Source organism: Heterodontus francisci, chromosome 7, assembly GCF_036365525.1.
Source record: "Heterodontus francisci isolate sHetFra1 chromosome 7, sHetFra1.hap1, whole genome shotgun sequence".
Lineage (NCBI taxonomy): Eukaryota > Metazoa > Chordata > Chondrichthyes > Heterodontiformes > Heterodontidae > Heterodontus > Heterodontus francisci.
The window spans coordinates 91,949,850-91,965,276 of record NC_090377.1 but is presented as its reverse complement, the minus strand read 5'-3'; the positions used below and the strand labels follow the sequence as shown (position 1 = coordinate 91,965,276).

General features: G+C 41.8%; 1 protein-coding gene across 2 annotated transcripts in view; it reads left to right on the top strand.

The window, feature by feature from the left end:
- Positions 1 to 15,427, top strand: part of LOC137372151 (signal transducer and activator of transcription 4-like) — a 107,007-nt gene that overhangs the window by 41,365 nt on the left and 50,215 nt on the right. Inside the window, exons 4-7 of one of the 2 annotated variants that reach the window (XM_068035652.1) lie at positions 1,228 to 1,326; positions 2,916 to 3,008; positions 10,795 to 10,873; positions 13,115 to 13,200. In XM_068035652.1, coding sequence (XP_067891753.1) covers positions 1,228 to 1,326; positions 2,916 to 3,008; positions 10,795 to 10,873; positions 13,115 to 13,200 — 357 coding nt within the window. The remainder of the gene's footprint in view (positions 1 to 1,227; positions 1,327 to 2,915; positions 3,009 to 10,794; positions 10,874 to 13,114; positions 13,201 to 15,427) is intronic. The other variant, XM_068035653.1, reaches the window with a different exon arrangement.

Here is a 15,427-nt window from a genome sequence, read left to right as displayed (position 1 = left end):
GATTTAGATTTAGAGATACAGCACTGAAACAGGCCCTTCGGCCCACCGAGTCTGTGCCGACCATTAACCACCCATTTATACTAATCCTACACTAATCCCATATTCCTACCACATCCTCACCTGTCCCTATATTCTCCTACCATCTACCTATACTAGGGGCAATTTATAATGGCCAATTTACCTATCAACCTGCAAGTCTTTTGGCTGTGGGAGGAAACCGGAGCACCCGGAGGAAACCCAGATATGTTGCTTGATCCAAACTTGTGTAAAAACAGGAAGGCCAATTCTCTGATGTGCCTATTTCCAGAATCCATTTATAATCCCGGTTGAGAGAGCAGAGGTTAAGTGATCCTCTCCTAGTATGTGCTTTTGTGAATGTTGTGGGTAGCCTTCTACAAATACAATATGAACAAATGATCTTAGCATTAAATTGTAAGGTAAGAACTTAAACTGGGGTAAACACAAGAAATGCTGGAAATACTCAACAAGTCTGGCAGCATCTGTGGAGAGAGAAGCAGAGTTAACGTTTTGGGTCAGTGACCCTTCTTCGGAACTGACAAATATTAAAAATGTTACAGGTTATCAGCAAGTGAGGTGGGGGTGGGGCAAGAGATAACAAAGGAGAAGGTGCAGATTGGACAAGGCCACATAGCTGACCAAAAGGTCATGGAGCAAAGGCAAACGATATGTTAATGGTGTGTTGAAAGACAAAGCATTAGTACAGAATAGGTGTTAACGGACTGAATATTGAACAGCAGCAAGTGCAAACATGAGAAAAAAACAGTGGCTGCACTCACTTTGTTCATTGCCTCTTGCCGTAATTGCACATTTGCTCTATTAGGAGGGTTTTCCTTAGTTCCACATAGGGCCATTTTCCCATTAAGGCTCTTCTGTGAAGGGGTCGTTCTTGGAAGTCCTACAGCCACGTTCCTAAGCAGTAGGCAACCTCTCATCATCAGCATCGCCGGTATATGTCCGATTTCATTACAGCAATTATGAAAACGTATGTGGCCCAGACTGATCTTTCTTCCTGTCCTAAGTTGGATAGTGTTAAATAATGTGAAAAATGAAGAAATCTACATGGGGAATAATAGTCGACTTTGTTGGATCACTCCTTCCCAATTCCAATACTATGGAGGTGCAAGTCATATAAAAAAAATCTGCCTGTTGTGCTAGCCGTGAGTTTGAATATTTTGTCTCTACGTTAGCATTTCCTTTATGCTACAGGTGCAGTATCTGGGAAACCCTTTGCATATGGCATCTGTTATTGCAAATTGTCTCCGGGAGGAGCGGAGGATTCTAACAACAGTAAACACACCCGAACAGGTATGCAATTTTTCTTTAGAAACGAATGTATCTCATGAAGCATTCCATTGTCATCTGATAGTTTCTTCATTAGTGCCTTATTCTATAAAACCACTGATCAGTCATGTGACAATTAAGACTGAAGATTATGGAGGTGAAAATGACTCGGGCAATAGTACAAAATGGGCAATAGCGAAACGGCAGCTCGTTTTACACCCGACCTAATTCTCTTTTCCATTAAGTCATCAAGTATAGATCAGAATGTAACTCTAAATACCCAATTTTGATGCAGGTATTTTCAGAGGAGGAAAAAAAATTAGGCTGTGAAATCCCTTCTCCCCTTCATTTACTGAGAATAGGAAGATTTTCCAGCAATCGATGCTAAACCTGTAAAGTAGACAACTGGCACTAAGGCAGCCACTACAAAGAATTGGACTGCTTTGCTTAGTGTTTTATTTTATTAAATAGCTTGAAATCCATTAATTTCCATCCAGATATTTTTTTCAGTATCTCGAGCAGTAAGGCAAAAAGATATGATCGATTTATTAAGGCAGAGAAAAATATAGTTCATCATCAAATTCCATACCAATATTATATTGGTGGTTCCGTATAAGATTGGGAATTAATTTTAACTTTTTTAAATGAAGTGCAACTACCTTCTAAAATAGTTATTTTCATGTAATTCAAATTATAATTGTCATAATTATTATTGACAACATTCCACCATAAATATCAGGTGATTATTAAATCTGAAAACCTAATGACATCATATATTAACATTTTTATTTAACAATAACGATGTCTGAAAAGTCAATTGACAATACAGTAAAATGCCATTGAATGTAGATCCAAAGTCAATACATTATAAGCCATTTTAATGAGCTGGTCTGCACATGGAGATTCTGACAATTGAGTGCTGCCCAATAGACCTCATCAATGATGTATTTGCTTGATGTTCCAGGCACACACACAAGTATTTCTGGACTTGCGCATCAGGATGAACCATGTTTCGCATTAGCTGCAGTTTTACTTGTATCACATATCAGTTCAGCTGTTCTGTATATCATCTGTAGGATCAGCTACTGTGTGTTTCAGCTGCACCATATTTCAGCCCCAGAATCCATTGTTGTGCATGTCAGCTGTGGAGTGAGCTGCAGGATACATCAGCTGTAGGTTCAACTTTCCTGCGTATCAACTGCAGAATATTTCAGTTGTAGAATCAGCTGTTGGACAGGATCAGGAGGAGCATTTATCTACTGCATGTAGCGTGTCTCAGCTACGATATTGGCTGCAGCATGTATCAATTGCAAGATCACATGCCTCTAGCTGATTCTACAGCCAATCCCAGAGCATAAGCATTGGTTACATGAAATTCCAAAGTGGAGCTCCATGATAAATCAATTGCTTGCAATGCCTTACTAAAGCAGTATTAACTCTTTTGCTGGAGTTGGGGTCTTGTCCAAAGTAACTACTCGTCCATAAACCCATGCCTGGCATAACCTTATCGAAAACAAAATTATAATAACAACTTGAGCTGAGGTAAACTCATGCTGTTTTTATTCATTGCTGTATTTTGTTCCTGAAATTTTAATCTCTGTCATGTACGTTAGGGGCTTGAGGAAAAATTACTGCAGAACTCCATGATTTCAGAAAGACAAAGAGGTCTGGAACACCTAATGACTGCCATAAAGACCAATACACAGGTATGGTAGTTAATTGTGAAGCTGTCAATGTAACATAGGAGTCTATTTGGGCCATTTTATCAAAACAATGAATGTGTGTGAACATGATGCATCACTAGAAAATGCTAATAGACTACTGGGGTAATTTTCTCAGGATCTGCTGGCTGAGGGTGATCTCATACACCAACAGCCCATGTTGAAAAAATTGTGGCTACACTGATGTCAGGTTTGTGAGATGTGCCATTAGCAGGTGAGATTTGCCAAGACTTGTGCAGGCTCAAAGATTAACGCCCCCCCCCCCCCCCACCCCCCACCATTTTCCCATGTTTGTACTACACTAAGAATTACTCCTATCAAGAAAATTAATGAAACCTGAAGGAAAAGCAAATGTTTTGTTGTTAAGGCCTTATTGAAGGATAAGCATGTTCATCAATGGTAGCTGAGCTATACAGACTAGAAAGATTGCATATTCGAACCTTAGCCTGTTCTGAAATAACAGATCTCAATGAGAATGGGGATGGCCATGGTGACCTTACAGTTGGTCCAAGGGCATATATATGGACATCAGTAGGGGGCAGAATTGAGCTCAGCTGTGATATCCCCTTGGTTAAATAACTTGTCAGCATTCCATATTTAGGAAATACTTGAGTATGGTATCAAAGGGTGTGTGGTGCCTATACAAATGCACCCCATTGAGGGAGCCAACATTTTCAGGAGAACAAGGGCAGAGAAAATAGGAGTGAAAAGGGTGGCTATGTGGCTGTTGAATAAGTATTTGTGGGACCTGCAAAGCCAATTTGCAAGTTGCAGGGGATGCAGAATGTCCACAACTTGTACCTGAGACTAACTTTGATGTATCTGAATGAGCATCTGAGGTCTCCTTTGCTGGAGTCATAGGGAGGTCTTTGAATTTAGAGGTGGCATCTCCTATCACTAGTGCAAAGCTATTGGATGCTACAGAGCTAGCACCAGCCAACTGTTTTGTGCCACTCCATGCTTGCCAAAGCTGGAGGGTATCTCCTCTTGATCCTACTCGGATTACAGAACACTGGACGTTTATGACTTCATTGAATCCTTACTTTAGGTTGCATGTAATAGTTTTCCAATGAAAATAGTTTTGACTGCTTCTTGGAATTTTGGCCTCAAAGCCTCCATAGCAGCAGTGGGAACATTTAAGACCTGCATTTATTTAGCACCTTTCAAGACTTCAGGATATCACAGATTGCTTTACAGCCAATGAAGTATTTTGAAGTGTAATCACCGTTATAATGTAGGAATGCTCTTATTACTTCTGTGACACGTGTATTCACCACCGAGTAAGTCAAACATGAGGTCTTACTGTAAGCAGCCATTGTTGAACTTTTATTTATACCTCCCCAACAGAGAGGGCAGTATAACAAACTGCTCAGCTATTACACTATACCAGACTGCTTCCCCACTTGAACAAACATATACATTTTAATGTACACTGGTACAGGTACATAATTTCCTAGAACACAATAAAGTACCTGAAAATTTAACAGGTTGGGTTGCATGCTTGCTGTTACTGTAATCACAACTAAAACATATATGACCAGTATTTCCAAAGTAATTTACTTGAAGAAAAATGTTTTCCTTAACACTAGTATGTCTTTAACAAAAATATCATTTGACAAGAAGTAACGAAAAGAATAACTTATTTCTTCTTCTGTTCTACATATTTCAATTAACCTGTCTGGTTATCTTCCTTCATTTCCATTAACTTGACTCTGCTCTCCTAACATCTCAGACTGTGTCAAGCCTGAACTTTGACTTTGACTACCAACTCCACTTAATGGTTAGAACTGTGAAATTGATTGATTATCTGAATCAAAGACCCTGACTCACTTTGCTGTACCAGTAGATTCTGTGATTTCGGCAAACTTTCTGTTTCTTTGTGACTTGCACTTTCTTTCCAACTTTAGCTTGGGACTGTAGGAATTGGACAATAGGAGATTCTCACGCTCTCCCTTTGTCAGATTTCCTCTTTCAAGCAAATAATCTACATGACACTGATGGAGTTTCTCTCCAATCTTCACTAGATTTGTGAATGCACCTAGTCTTTTTACAACGACTCCAAACACATATATCTCCTTATCACCTCAGTGGTTTTTCACCATGACCTTCTGACGACCACTGAACTTTCATGTCGCATGTGTCATGACTTATCTTCGCTCTGTCTTGCTTTTCTCTTACTTTGCTTTTGACATCAGGCTTAAGCAAACTAAACCTTGTCCTGGGAGTGTGTTTAAACACTAACGCATAAGGTGAGCAACCTGTTGTAGACTTTGGGGTTATTCTGTAAGAGAACAGAAAATTGTCTCGCCTGTGTCAAAGAGAAACATGGAAATTACTGCCTAGCTTGTTACCGAGCAAACGCTTCTGCAAAGACCTCTTCACAATTTGTACATTTTGCCTGTAGCACCATTTGATGCTGGGTCACTGGGTGGTGTTAGAGTGTGTTTGACTCCATTCTTACTCAGAAATATTTCAAATTCTTCAGAGATAAACTGTGGACCATTATCTGACACGAACGTCTGTGGCAACTTCTCAAAACCTCAGTAGTTTTAGCACTTGTGGTATACTGCATTGACTCAACATTTATCCACTTGCTAGAGCTATGGACCAAAACAAAATGCTCTTTACCTTCCACTTCAAAGAAATTGACATGTACTCATTCCCACAGTTTCCTTGTGTTTGACCATGGAATGAAATGAACCTTGCTTGGATCATTTCTCATTCTGAGACACACTTCACCAACTCTTCAATATCTCTGTTTACCTTTGGATACCAAAAATAGCTTCTTGCTACTGCTTTCATATGGACTTATCCCAGTGTGTTCTTAACGAAGTTCTTCTAACAATCTCCCTAAACCTTGGTGGAATAATGACTCTTAAACCCCATGGGAAACAGGCTTGATTTACACTCAGTTCATTTCTACATGTGAAATACTCCTGCAGTTTCTCATCATCACACTCTTTAGGCCAGCCATTCATGACATAATTGAATACTTTACTGAGCACCACATCTTTGTGAGTTTCTTCACAAATTTCTCTGGCAGACACTGGCATGTCATTTGTATATATAAAGTAATTTACAGGTAACTCATTTGCTAAAAATGTATCAGTCTTCACTTCCTCAATGTCAGACGTACTCTTACTGATTCCTACTGTAAATAAATCTGCTCAGTTTAAACGTATTTTCTGAAGCCAATTTCATCCCATCAGGCAGATTTTGTTCCCACCTGCTACTACCACTGGCAAGTAATAGGATGTATCATCAAATTCCACCCAAACACTAACTTCACCTAACACTGGAATATTGTTATTGGAATAACTAGTCAGTTTCACACCAGTTTTGTGTAAGGGAATGTGACTTAGGGATTTCTTGCACTTCCCTGAGATAACAGACACTGCTGTAGCTGTATCAATGATGAAAGTAAGATGTGAATCTCCAACTTTCATTTTTATGTGGGTGCTGGGATTATATCTTCATTCCTTTTCCTCTCATCTTCCATGTGCTCTTTTTCTTGCTCTCTGACTGAGTACAACTCTTGATCTTCCTGCTCGTTAACATCAACTTCTGTTTCTATATTTCTCCTTTGCACATTCAAGGACTTCCAGGCTCCTGAACTAGCTTCAGGTCTACCACAATCTCGACCTGGTGCATTGCTGCAACCTGGAGTTTTACCTCGACCTGGAGCATTACTGCTTCCTCTACTCCTGCATGCCTTTTGGATTTATTCATATGTTCATGCAATGTGAGCGTCGCTGGCTAGGCCAGTATTTATTTCCAATCCCTAATGGTCCTTGAGAAGGTGGTGGTGAGCTGCATTCTTGAACTGTTGCAGTCCTTGGGGTGTAGGTACACCAACAGTGCTGTTAGGAAGGGAGTTCCAGGATTTTGGCCCAATGACAGTGAAGGAACAGTGATATAATTCCAAGTCAGGATGGCGTGTGGCTTGGAGGGGAACCTGCAGGTGGTGGTGCTGCCCTTGTCCTTGTAGGTGGTAGAGGTCTGGGTTTGGAAGGTGCTGTCGAGGGAGTCTTGGTGAGTTTCTGCAGTGCATCTTGTAGATGGTACACTGCTGCCACGGTGCATTAATAGTGGAGAAAGTGAATGTTGAAGGTGGTGGATGGGATGCCAATCAAGCGGGCTGCTTTGTCCTGGATGGTGTTGAGCTTCTTGAGTGTTGTTGGAGCTGCACTCATCCAGGCAAGTGGAGAGTATTCCGTCACACTCCTGACTTGTGCCTTGTGTTTGGTGGACAGGCACTTGGGAGACAGGAGGTGAGTTCTTGCCACAGAATTCCTAGCCTTTGACCTGCTTTTGTAGCCACAGTAATTATGAGGCTGGTCCAGTTCAGTGTCTGGTCAATGGTAGCCCACAGGATGTTGATAGTGGGGGATTCAACGATGGTAATGCCATTGAACATCAAGGGGAGATGGTTAGATTCTTTCTTGTTTGAAATGGTCATTGCCTGGCACTTGTATGGCACGAATGTTACTTGCCGCTTAGCCCAAGCCTGCATGTAATCCAGGTTTTGCTGCATATGAATATGAGCTGCTTCAGTATCTGAGACGTTGCAAATGGTGCTGAAAATTGTGCAATCATCAGCAAACATCCCCACTTCTGACCTTATGATGGAGGGAAGGTCACTGATGAAGCAGCTGAAGATGGTTTGGCCAAGGACACTATTCTGAGGAACTCCTGCAGTGATGTCCTGGGACTGGGATGATTGACTTCCAACAACCACAGCCATCTTCCTTTGTGCTAGGTATGACTCCAACCAGTGTAGAACTTTCTCCCTGATTCCCATTGACTCCAGTTTTGCTAATGCTCCTTGATGCCATATTCGGTCAAATACTGCCTTGATGTCAAGAGCAGTCACTCTGATCTCACCTCTGGAGCTCTTTTATTCATGTTTGAGCAAAGGCTGTAATGAAGTCAGGAGCTGAGTGATCCTGAGGCGGAATCTAAACTGAGTGTCAGTGAGCAGGTTATTGCTGAGCAAATGCCACTTGATAGCACTGTCAATGACCCACTCCATCACTTTGCTGATGATCGAGAATAAACTGATAGGGTGGTAATTGGCCAGGTTGGACTTGTCCTGCTTTTTGTGCACAGGACGTACCTCGGCAATTTTCCACATTGCTGGGTAGATGCCAGTGTTTACCCAGTACTACCTCGTGAAGCCCTCTAACCTCATCCTTCAGCATGTGTAGCTGGACCGATGCTTGCAAGCACTGATGAATGTGTTAGAATCATAGAAAGTTTAAGGCACAAACAAGGTTACCAGGTCATGTGTGGTGCTGTCAAGTGCAAACTGTTCCTCCAGGCCTGTAATGTCAGAAACGAAAGAAAATAGAATTCTAGCTGCAAGATTTAACTTCAAACAGTATGTAGGTTGAATTATACTGTGTGCGATGTTTGTGTGGTTGTGTGAATATCTATGTGGCAGTGAGTATGAAGTGCGATTGTCCTACCCATAAAGTATGGGGAGGCCTTTGGTTTCCCCTACTCCCTCCATGTTCTTGTAACTAAGGATGGCTCCTACAAAAACATCAAGAGCTCTAATTTTTGTGGTCATCTGTTCCATTGTATACTGTGTTATCTAGTGCAAGTAGGAATGTATTCTCGTAACATTGTAACTTAAAGGCACCCACACACAGTGACAGACATGGACTAACCTGCAGCCAAGGTTGCCAGTAGGTGCAGTGATTTGTTGAGCAAAGCCCTAAAGTTTCAACTTTAATGGATACCTTTCTGAATTATTTGTGTATGTGGGGTACTGTAAAGAGCTAATGGATTGTGTCACTGTAAGGTGTGGGCAAGAAATAAAAGGAAAACAGGTTGATGGGCAAAATACTGTGATATGCATACTTTGGCACTAACCTCAGGATTGATCCTGAGCTGAGCATCTGATCCCATATTTGCTCCTTCACCGCCCACTTCCACCTCCATTATATCACTCATTGCCATCCATGCCTTAGCCCCATCTGCTGTTGTAAACCTCATCTATGAATTTGTTACCTCCAGACTTGACTATTAATAAACTTTGCTGCCCAACATTCCATCCTCCGCTGTCCATCAACCTTTTATCTCAAACTCTGCTCTCTGTATCATTAACAACACCAAATCCGGCTCGGTGACCTTCCCACCATCATAAGGTCAGATATAGGGATGTTCACTGGTGATTGCACTGTGTTTAGTTCCATTTGCAAGTCCTTGAATAATGAGGCAGTCCATGCCCACATGCAGCAAGACCTGAACAACATTCAGTCAGGGGCTCTGTTGCAAGTAACATTCATGCCACACCAGTGCCAGGCAATGACTATCTCCAACTGGAGAATCTATAACCACCTTTGACTTTGACTCCCTTTGACTACATATGTTGGGTTCAGGTTGGGTCGGGTCTATATTCCTTGTCCAGCTTTCAGGCTTGGGTCGGGTTTGGGTTGACTGTGGTTGGGTTTTGTTTTGTTTTCTTTTTAATCGATCTTTTGACGTGATTTTCTTTCTGTACTAATAACATTTTTGATATTTTTGGGTCGGGTCGGGCATGAAAAAAATTGGAAGACTCGAGCCCAGGTTGGGTTCAGGTTGGCTGTGGTTGGGTCGGGGCCGGGTTGGGTTTAATTTTATACCCAAGCCAGGCTTTGTCCTGAGAATCAGTAATGATCCGAAACTTAACTGGACCAGCCACATAAATACTGTGGCTACAAGAGCAGATCAGAGGCTGAGTATTCTGTGGCAAGTGACTCACCTCCTGACTCACAGAGCCTTTCTACCATCTACAACGTACAGGTCAGGAGTGTGATGGAATACTCTCCACTTGCCTGGATGAGTGCAGCTCCTAAAACACTCAAGAAATTCAACACCATCCAGGATAAGACAGCCCGCTTGAATGGCAGCCCATCCACCATCTGAAACATTCACTTCTTCCACCACTGGTGTGGTGTGTACCATCTATAAGATGCACTAAAGCAACCTGCCAATGTTTCTTTGACAGCACATGCCAAACCCAAAACCTCTACTACCTGGAAGGACAAGGGCAGCAGGCACATGGGGGCACCACCACCTCCAGGTTTTCTCCAAGTCATGCACCATCCTGACTTGGAAATATACTGCAGTTCCTTCATCATTACTAGGCCAAGATCCTGGAACTCCCTATCTAACAGCACCGTGGAAGGAATAGACCACGTTGACTGCAGCAGTTGAAGAAGAGGGCTCTTCTCAACACCTTCACAAGGGCTGTTAGGGATGAGCAATAAATGCTCATGGATTTCAGCTGTGGCTCAGTTGGTAACATTCATCTCTGAGTCAGAAGGTCATGGGTTCAAGATCCACTCCAGAGACTTGAGCACAAAAATCTAAGCTGGCACTCCAGTGCAGTACCAAAGGAGTACTCCACTGATGAAGGTGCTGTCTTTCAGATGAAATGTTAAACCGAAGCCTCGTCTGCATACTCAGGTGGATGCAAATGATATTATGGCATGATTTTCAAGAAGAGAAGGGGAGTGATCCCTGGTGCCCTGGCCAACATTTATTCATCAATCAACATCACTAAAGCTGATTATCTGATCATTACCACATTGCTGTTTGCGGGAATTTGTGTGCAATTTGGTTGCTGTGTTTCTTGCATTCCAACAGTAACTACACTTCAAAAAGTACTTGCCCAGCCGTAAAATGTACTATTTAAATGCAAGTTTTTTTAAAAAAGAAATACGGATGAACTAAACTTTACAAATCTTTATAACCAAGGTTACTTGCTTTTTTTCATAAACAGCTGGTAGAACAAGATGTCAAATATCTTGAGGACCTGCAGGATGAGTTTGATTTCAGATACAAGACACTACAGACACAAGGTAATTTTCACAGCAAACTGTTGTTTTCACTAGTGCAGCCAAGTACCAGCATCTGTGATTTTTTTTTATTCATTTCATGGGATGTGGGCATCGTTGGCTAGGCCAGCATTTATTTCCCATCCCTAATTGCCTTTGAGAAGGTTGTGGTGAGCTGCCTTCTTGAACTGTTGCAGTCCTTGGGGTGTAGGTACACCAACAGTGCTGTTAAGAAGGGAGTTCCAGGATTTTGACCCAGCGACAGTGAGGGAATATTTATATAGTTCCAAGTCAGGATGGTGTGTGGCTTGAAGGAAATTTGTAGGTGGTAGTGCTCCCATGCATCTGCTGCCCTTGTCTTTCTAGGTGGCAGAGGTCCAGGTTTGGGAGGGGCTGCCGAAGAAACCCTGGTGAGTTCCTGCAGTGTATCTTGTATATGGCACACACTGCTGCTACTGTGCATCGGTGGTGAAGGGAGTGAATATTGAGGCGGTGGATAGGGTGCTAATCAAGCGGACTGCTTTGCCCTGGATGGTATTGAGCTTCTTAAGTGTTGCTGGAGCTGCACCCATCTAGGCAAGTGGTCAAGTAGTCACACTCCTGACTTGTGCCTTGTAAATGGTGGGCAGACATTGGGGAGTCAGGAAGTGAGTTACTCGCTGCAGAATTCCTAGCCTCTGACCTGCTCTTGTAGCCACAGCATTAATGTGGCTGGTCTAGTTCAGTTTCTGGTCATTGGTGACCCCAGGATGTTGATATTGGAGGATTCAGCGATGGTAATATCATTGAACATCAAGGGGAGATGGTTGGATTACCTCTCTTGTTTGAGATGGTCATTGCCTGGCAATGTCTGGCGTGAGTGTTACTTGTCACTTATCAGCCCAAGCCTGGATGTTGTCCGGGTCTTGCTTCAGTATCTGAGGAGTCGCAAATGGTGCTGAACATTGTGCAATCATCAGTGAGCATCCCCACTTCTGACCTTATGATGGAGGGAAGGTCATTGATGAAGTAGCTGAAGATGGTTGAGCCTAAGACACTACCCTGAGGAATTTCTGCCGTGATGTCCTGGGACTGAGTTGATTGACTTCCAACAACTACAACTATCATCCTTTGTGCTAGGCAGCTCTTTTGTCCATGTTTAGACCGCACCTGTTGTTAGGTCACGAGCTGAGTGGCCCTGGTGGAACCCAAACTGTGTAATTGAGCAGGTTATTGCTGAGCAAGTGCCGCTTGATAGCACTGTCAACCCCTTCCATCACTTTGCTGATGATCGAGAGTAGACTGATAGGGTGGTAATTGGCTGGTTTGGATTTGTCCTGCTTTTTGTGGACAGGACATACCTGGGCTATTTCCACATTACCGGGTCGATTCCAGGGTTGTAGGTGTACTGGAACAGATTAGCTAGGGGTGCGGCTAGTTCTGGAGCCCAAGTCTTCAGTACAATTGCCGGAATATTGTTAGGGCCCATAGACTTTGCAGTATCCATTGCCTTCAGCTGTTTCATGATATCACGTGGAGTGAATCGGATTGGCTGAAGACGACACCTGTGATGCTGGGAACCTCAGGAAGAGGCCGAGATGGATCATCCACTCGGCACTTCTGGCTGGTGGTATCTTGCCGGGTATGGATGATCAGGCTTTGTTAGCTGCTTCTGGCATGCCTTCTATCATCATGCATTACCATTCAAAGCAAGATGCACTGGAATAAATTTCCCCCTTCACTGTCTGGGCTGCAGTCTGGTGGAGTAAATCGCCCACATCAGAACACATCTGATTTTCATTCAGAACGTCTCAACTAAGTCTAGCCTGAATGTCAACTCGCTTTTGATCTGTTTTTCCCTCCAAAAATGGATCTCCTTGAATGGGGTAATGGTTCAAGTGGGAAACAAGGAACTGCTGAACAATTGGCACAAAATCTGATGCAAATACTGTCCATTTAAATTAAATGCCATGTGATGTTCCTCTCTGGCAATCCTGGATTGACTGATGGTTATTTACAGTATGCGTCTCACAGACATGAATGTAAAGAAATTGTGTGTCGTATGCATCATCCACATGCACTATTACAAGCAGGATCTACCTATATGCACTGTTGTACCTCCACTCCCCAAAATATCCGCTGAAGCGCATTTTGGATATCTGCCCATTCCTAGTCAATATGCCCCACTAATTGGTATACACTAGCTGTAATAGACACAAAAATTAATGCCAATATCTACCATGTATTTTTTATTAGAAGTTAACTTTATTTTCTAATTGCTGTCAGAACACAGTGATAGAAACAGTGTTCACGTGACGGAAGAAGTTTTTCGATTACAAGGAATGCTCAATCAACTGGATCAGAAGCGAAAGGTAGAGTGCTATTATACAACATGAATAGAATTACAGAAAGTTATAACACAAAAGGAGGCTAGTCAGCCCAAAGTGACTGTGCCATCTGAAAAAAAGTCATCCTGCCTAATCCCACCTTCCAGCTATTAGACCGTAACCTTAGAGGTTATGGCACTCCAAGTTCCTTATCAAATACTTTTTAAATGAGTTGTGGGTTTCTGCTTCTATCACCCTTTATTCAATATTTCACACCCCTCCTCCTTAACCACATTGTTTGCATCATCCCCCTCTTTTGTGAAGACAGTCGCAAAGTATTTGTTAAGAACAATGCTCTTGTCTTTCGCGTCCACACGCAGGTTACTTTTTTTGGTCTGTAATCAGGCTAACTCCTTACTTATCCACTTGCTCTTTATGTATTTATAAAACATCTTTGACTTTTCCTTGATTTTACTTGCCTATGTTTTTCATGGTCTCCCTTTGCTTTCCGAATTTCCTTTTTAACTTCACCCCTGTAGTTTCTAGACTCCACTTGGCTTTCTGCAGCATTGGGCTCTCGGCGTCTGACATATGTTTCCCTCTTTTGCCTTATCCTACCCTGTATACGCCTTGACATCCAAGGGACTCCAAATTTGGGAGCGTACCCTTTTTCTTTGGGAATGTATTTGCTCTGAATCCTCACTATCTCCTTCTTGAATACTTCCCACTGCTCTGACACTGATTCATCTTCAAGTGGCTTTTTCCAGTTCACTTCTGCTAAATCACGTCTCAGCTTAGTAAAATTGGCCTTTCCCCAATTGAGAACCTTTACTCCTGATCTGTCTTTGTCCTTTTAAATAACTATGCTAAATCTAACTGAATTATGACCTGAAACATAACTCTATTTTGCTGCCTGACCTGCTGAGTATTTCCAGCATTTTCTGTTTTTATTTCAGATTTCCATCATCTGCAGGGTTTTGCTTTTATATTAACTCTATCTGGATTAATTCTAATTTCATCTGTGTACTTTAGATTGTGCTGGGGATTTTGACTTCTCATCATCAGTTGACCTATAAATAAACCTGACTAAGTAATTTAACCTGTTGATGTTGGTCTGATGGTGTATTATTTTCTGCCTTTCATAAGGGATGGGAGAATGTGGTGGGTATATATTTAATTGAGCAGTACATCACAACTGAGTTTTAACTGTTAAACCTGCGCATCCTGTCCCATACGTAGTGCAAATACAGATGTAAATTTTAGCTCATAGAAGATTTGAACTACTTAGTTAACCATGAATACAAGAGCAAGTGCTAGGAAAAAAACTTTAACGGTAGTGTTCTTGTGTAAATTTTACAAGCTCAATTGATGATATGGTGGTGGATGTGGGCTGGAAAATCAGGTGCCCAAATTTCGATATCTGAATTCGTGCACACTACATTTTGCAACACATTCTTTTTGGATTTAGAAGGATGGTGTACTTAAGGTCCAACAAGAATATAGGCAGCAAGTTCATTGGAGTCAATATTTAAGGACATATTTCTTATAAATGTATTAAAATCATTTAGGTAAGTATTTGGCCTGGATTTTGCAGTTGTAATAATGGTGAAAATGTCAGCATTTATCATCATTACCCTGTGAAACTGACAGCAACTAATAGCATCCACACATTCGATCAGGGAAATCCAGGGTCAGTGTCAGTGATTTGCTACTCTTTCACAGTGTACTGTTGAAGTCCCCGTGGATGACACTTTTTAGAAATGACTGAGCTGCAGCAAACTTCTTCTTTTACACTGGTAGTGTTGCTTTTAAAACCCCTGAAAAAGTTATGCCTTCGTAGTGAGGTGTAATTGCATTTTTAGCAATGTACTAAGTCATAACTACAGGTGAACAACCTCTCAAACCTTTGAAAACTGTGTCAAATTTTTCCATTGATAAAAATTTCATAGTTTAATCATTTACATTTTTTTAAAGCCTTTTAATATTTCAGCTTCTGATGTGTTTGTCCCAATCAATGTTCTCTCTAATTTCTCTTTGTGTGGCCTACTTGTTGCACTTTGTGGTCCCTTCAAATTTTTCATATGGCCACCCATGCGCACATCTTTAAAGAGACGTTGGTTGTGTGCGGCCAGTTCATTCCCTGTGCATACATTCTGGATTACCTTGGGCTTAAAGGGAACATTATTTCACGCTCTGTAAAATTTCTGAAAAGTGAAGTACAATCAGTGCTTTTTACTTCCTGGTTTGCTGTCTGTGAAAATTCTTTAACACG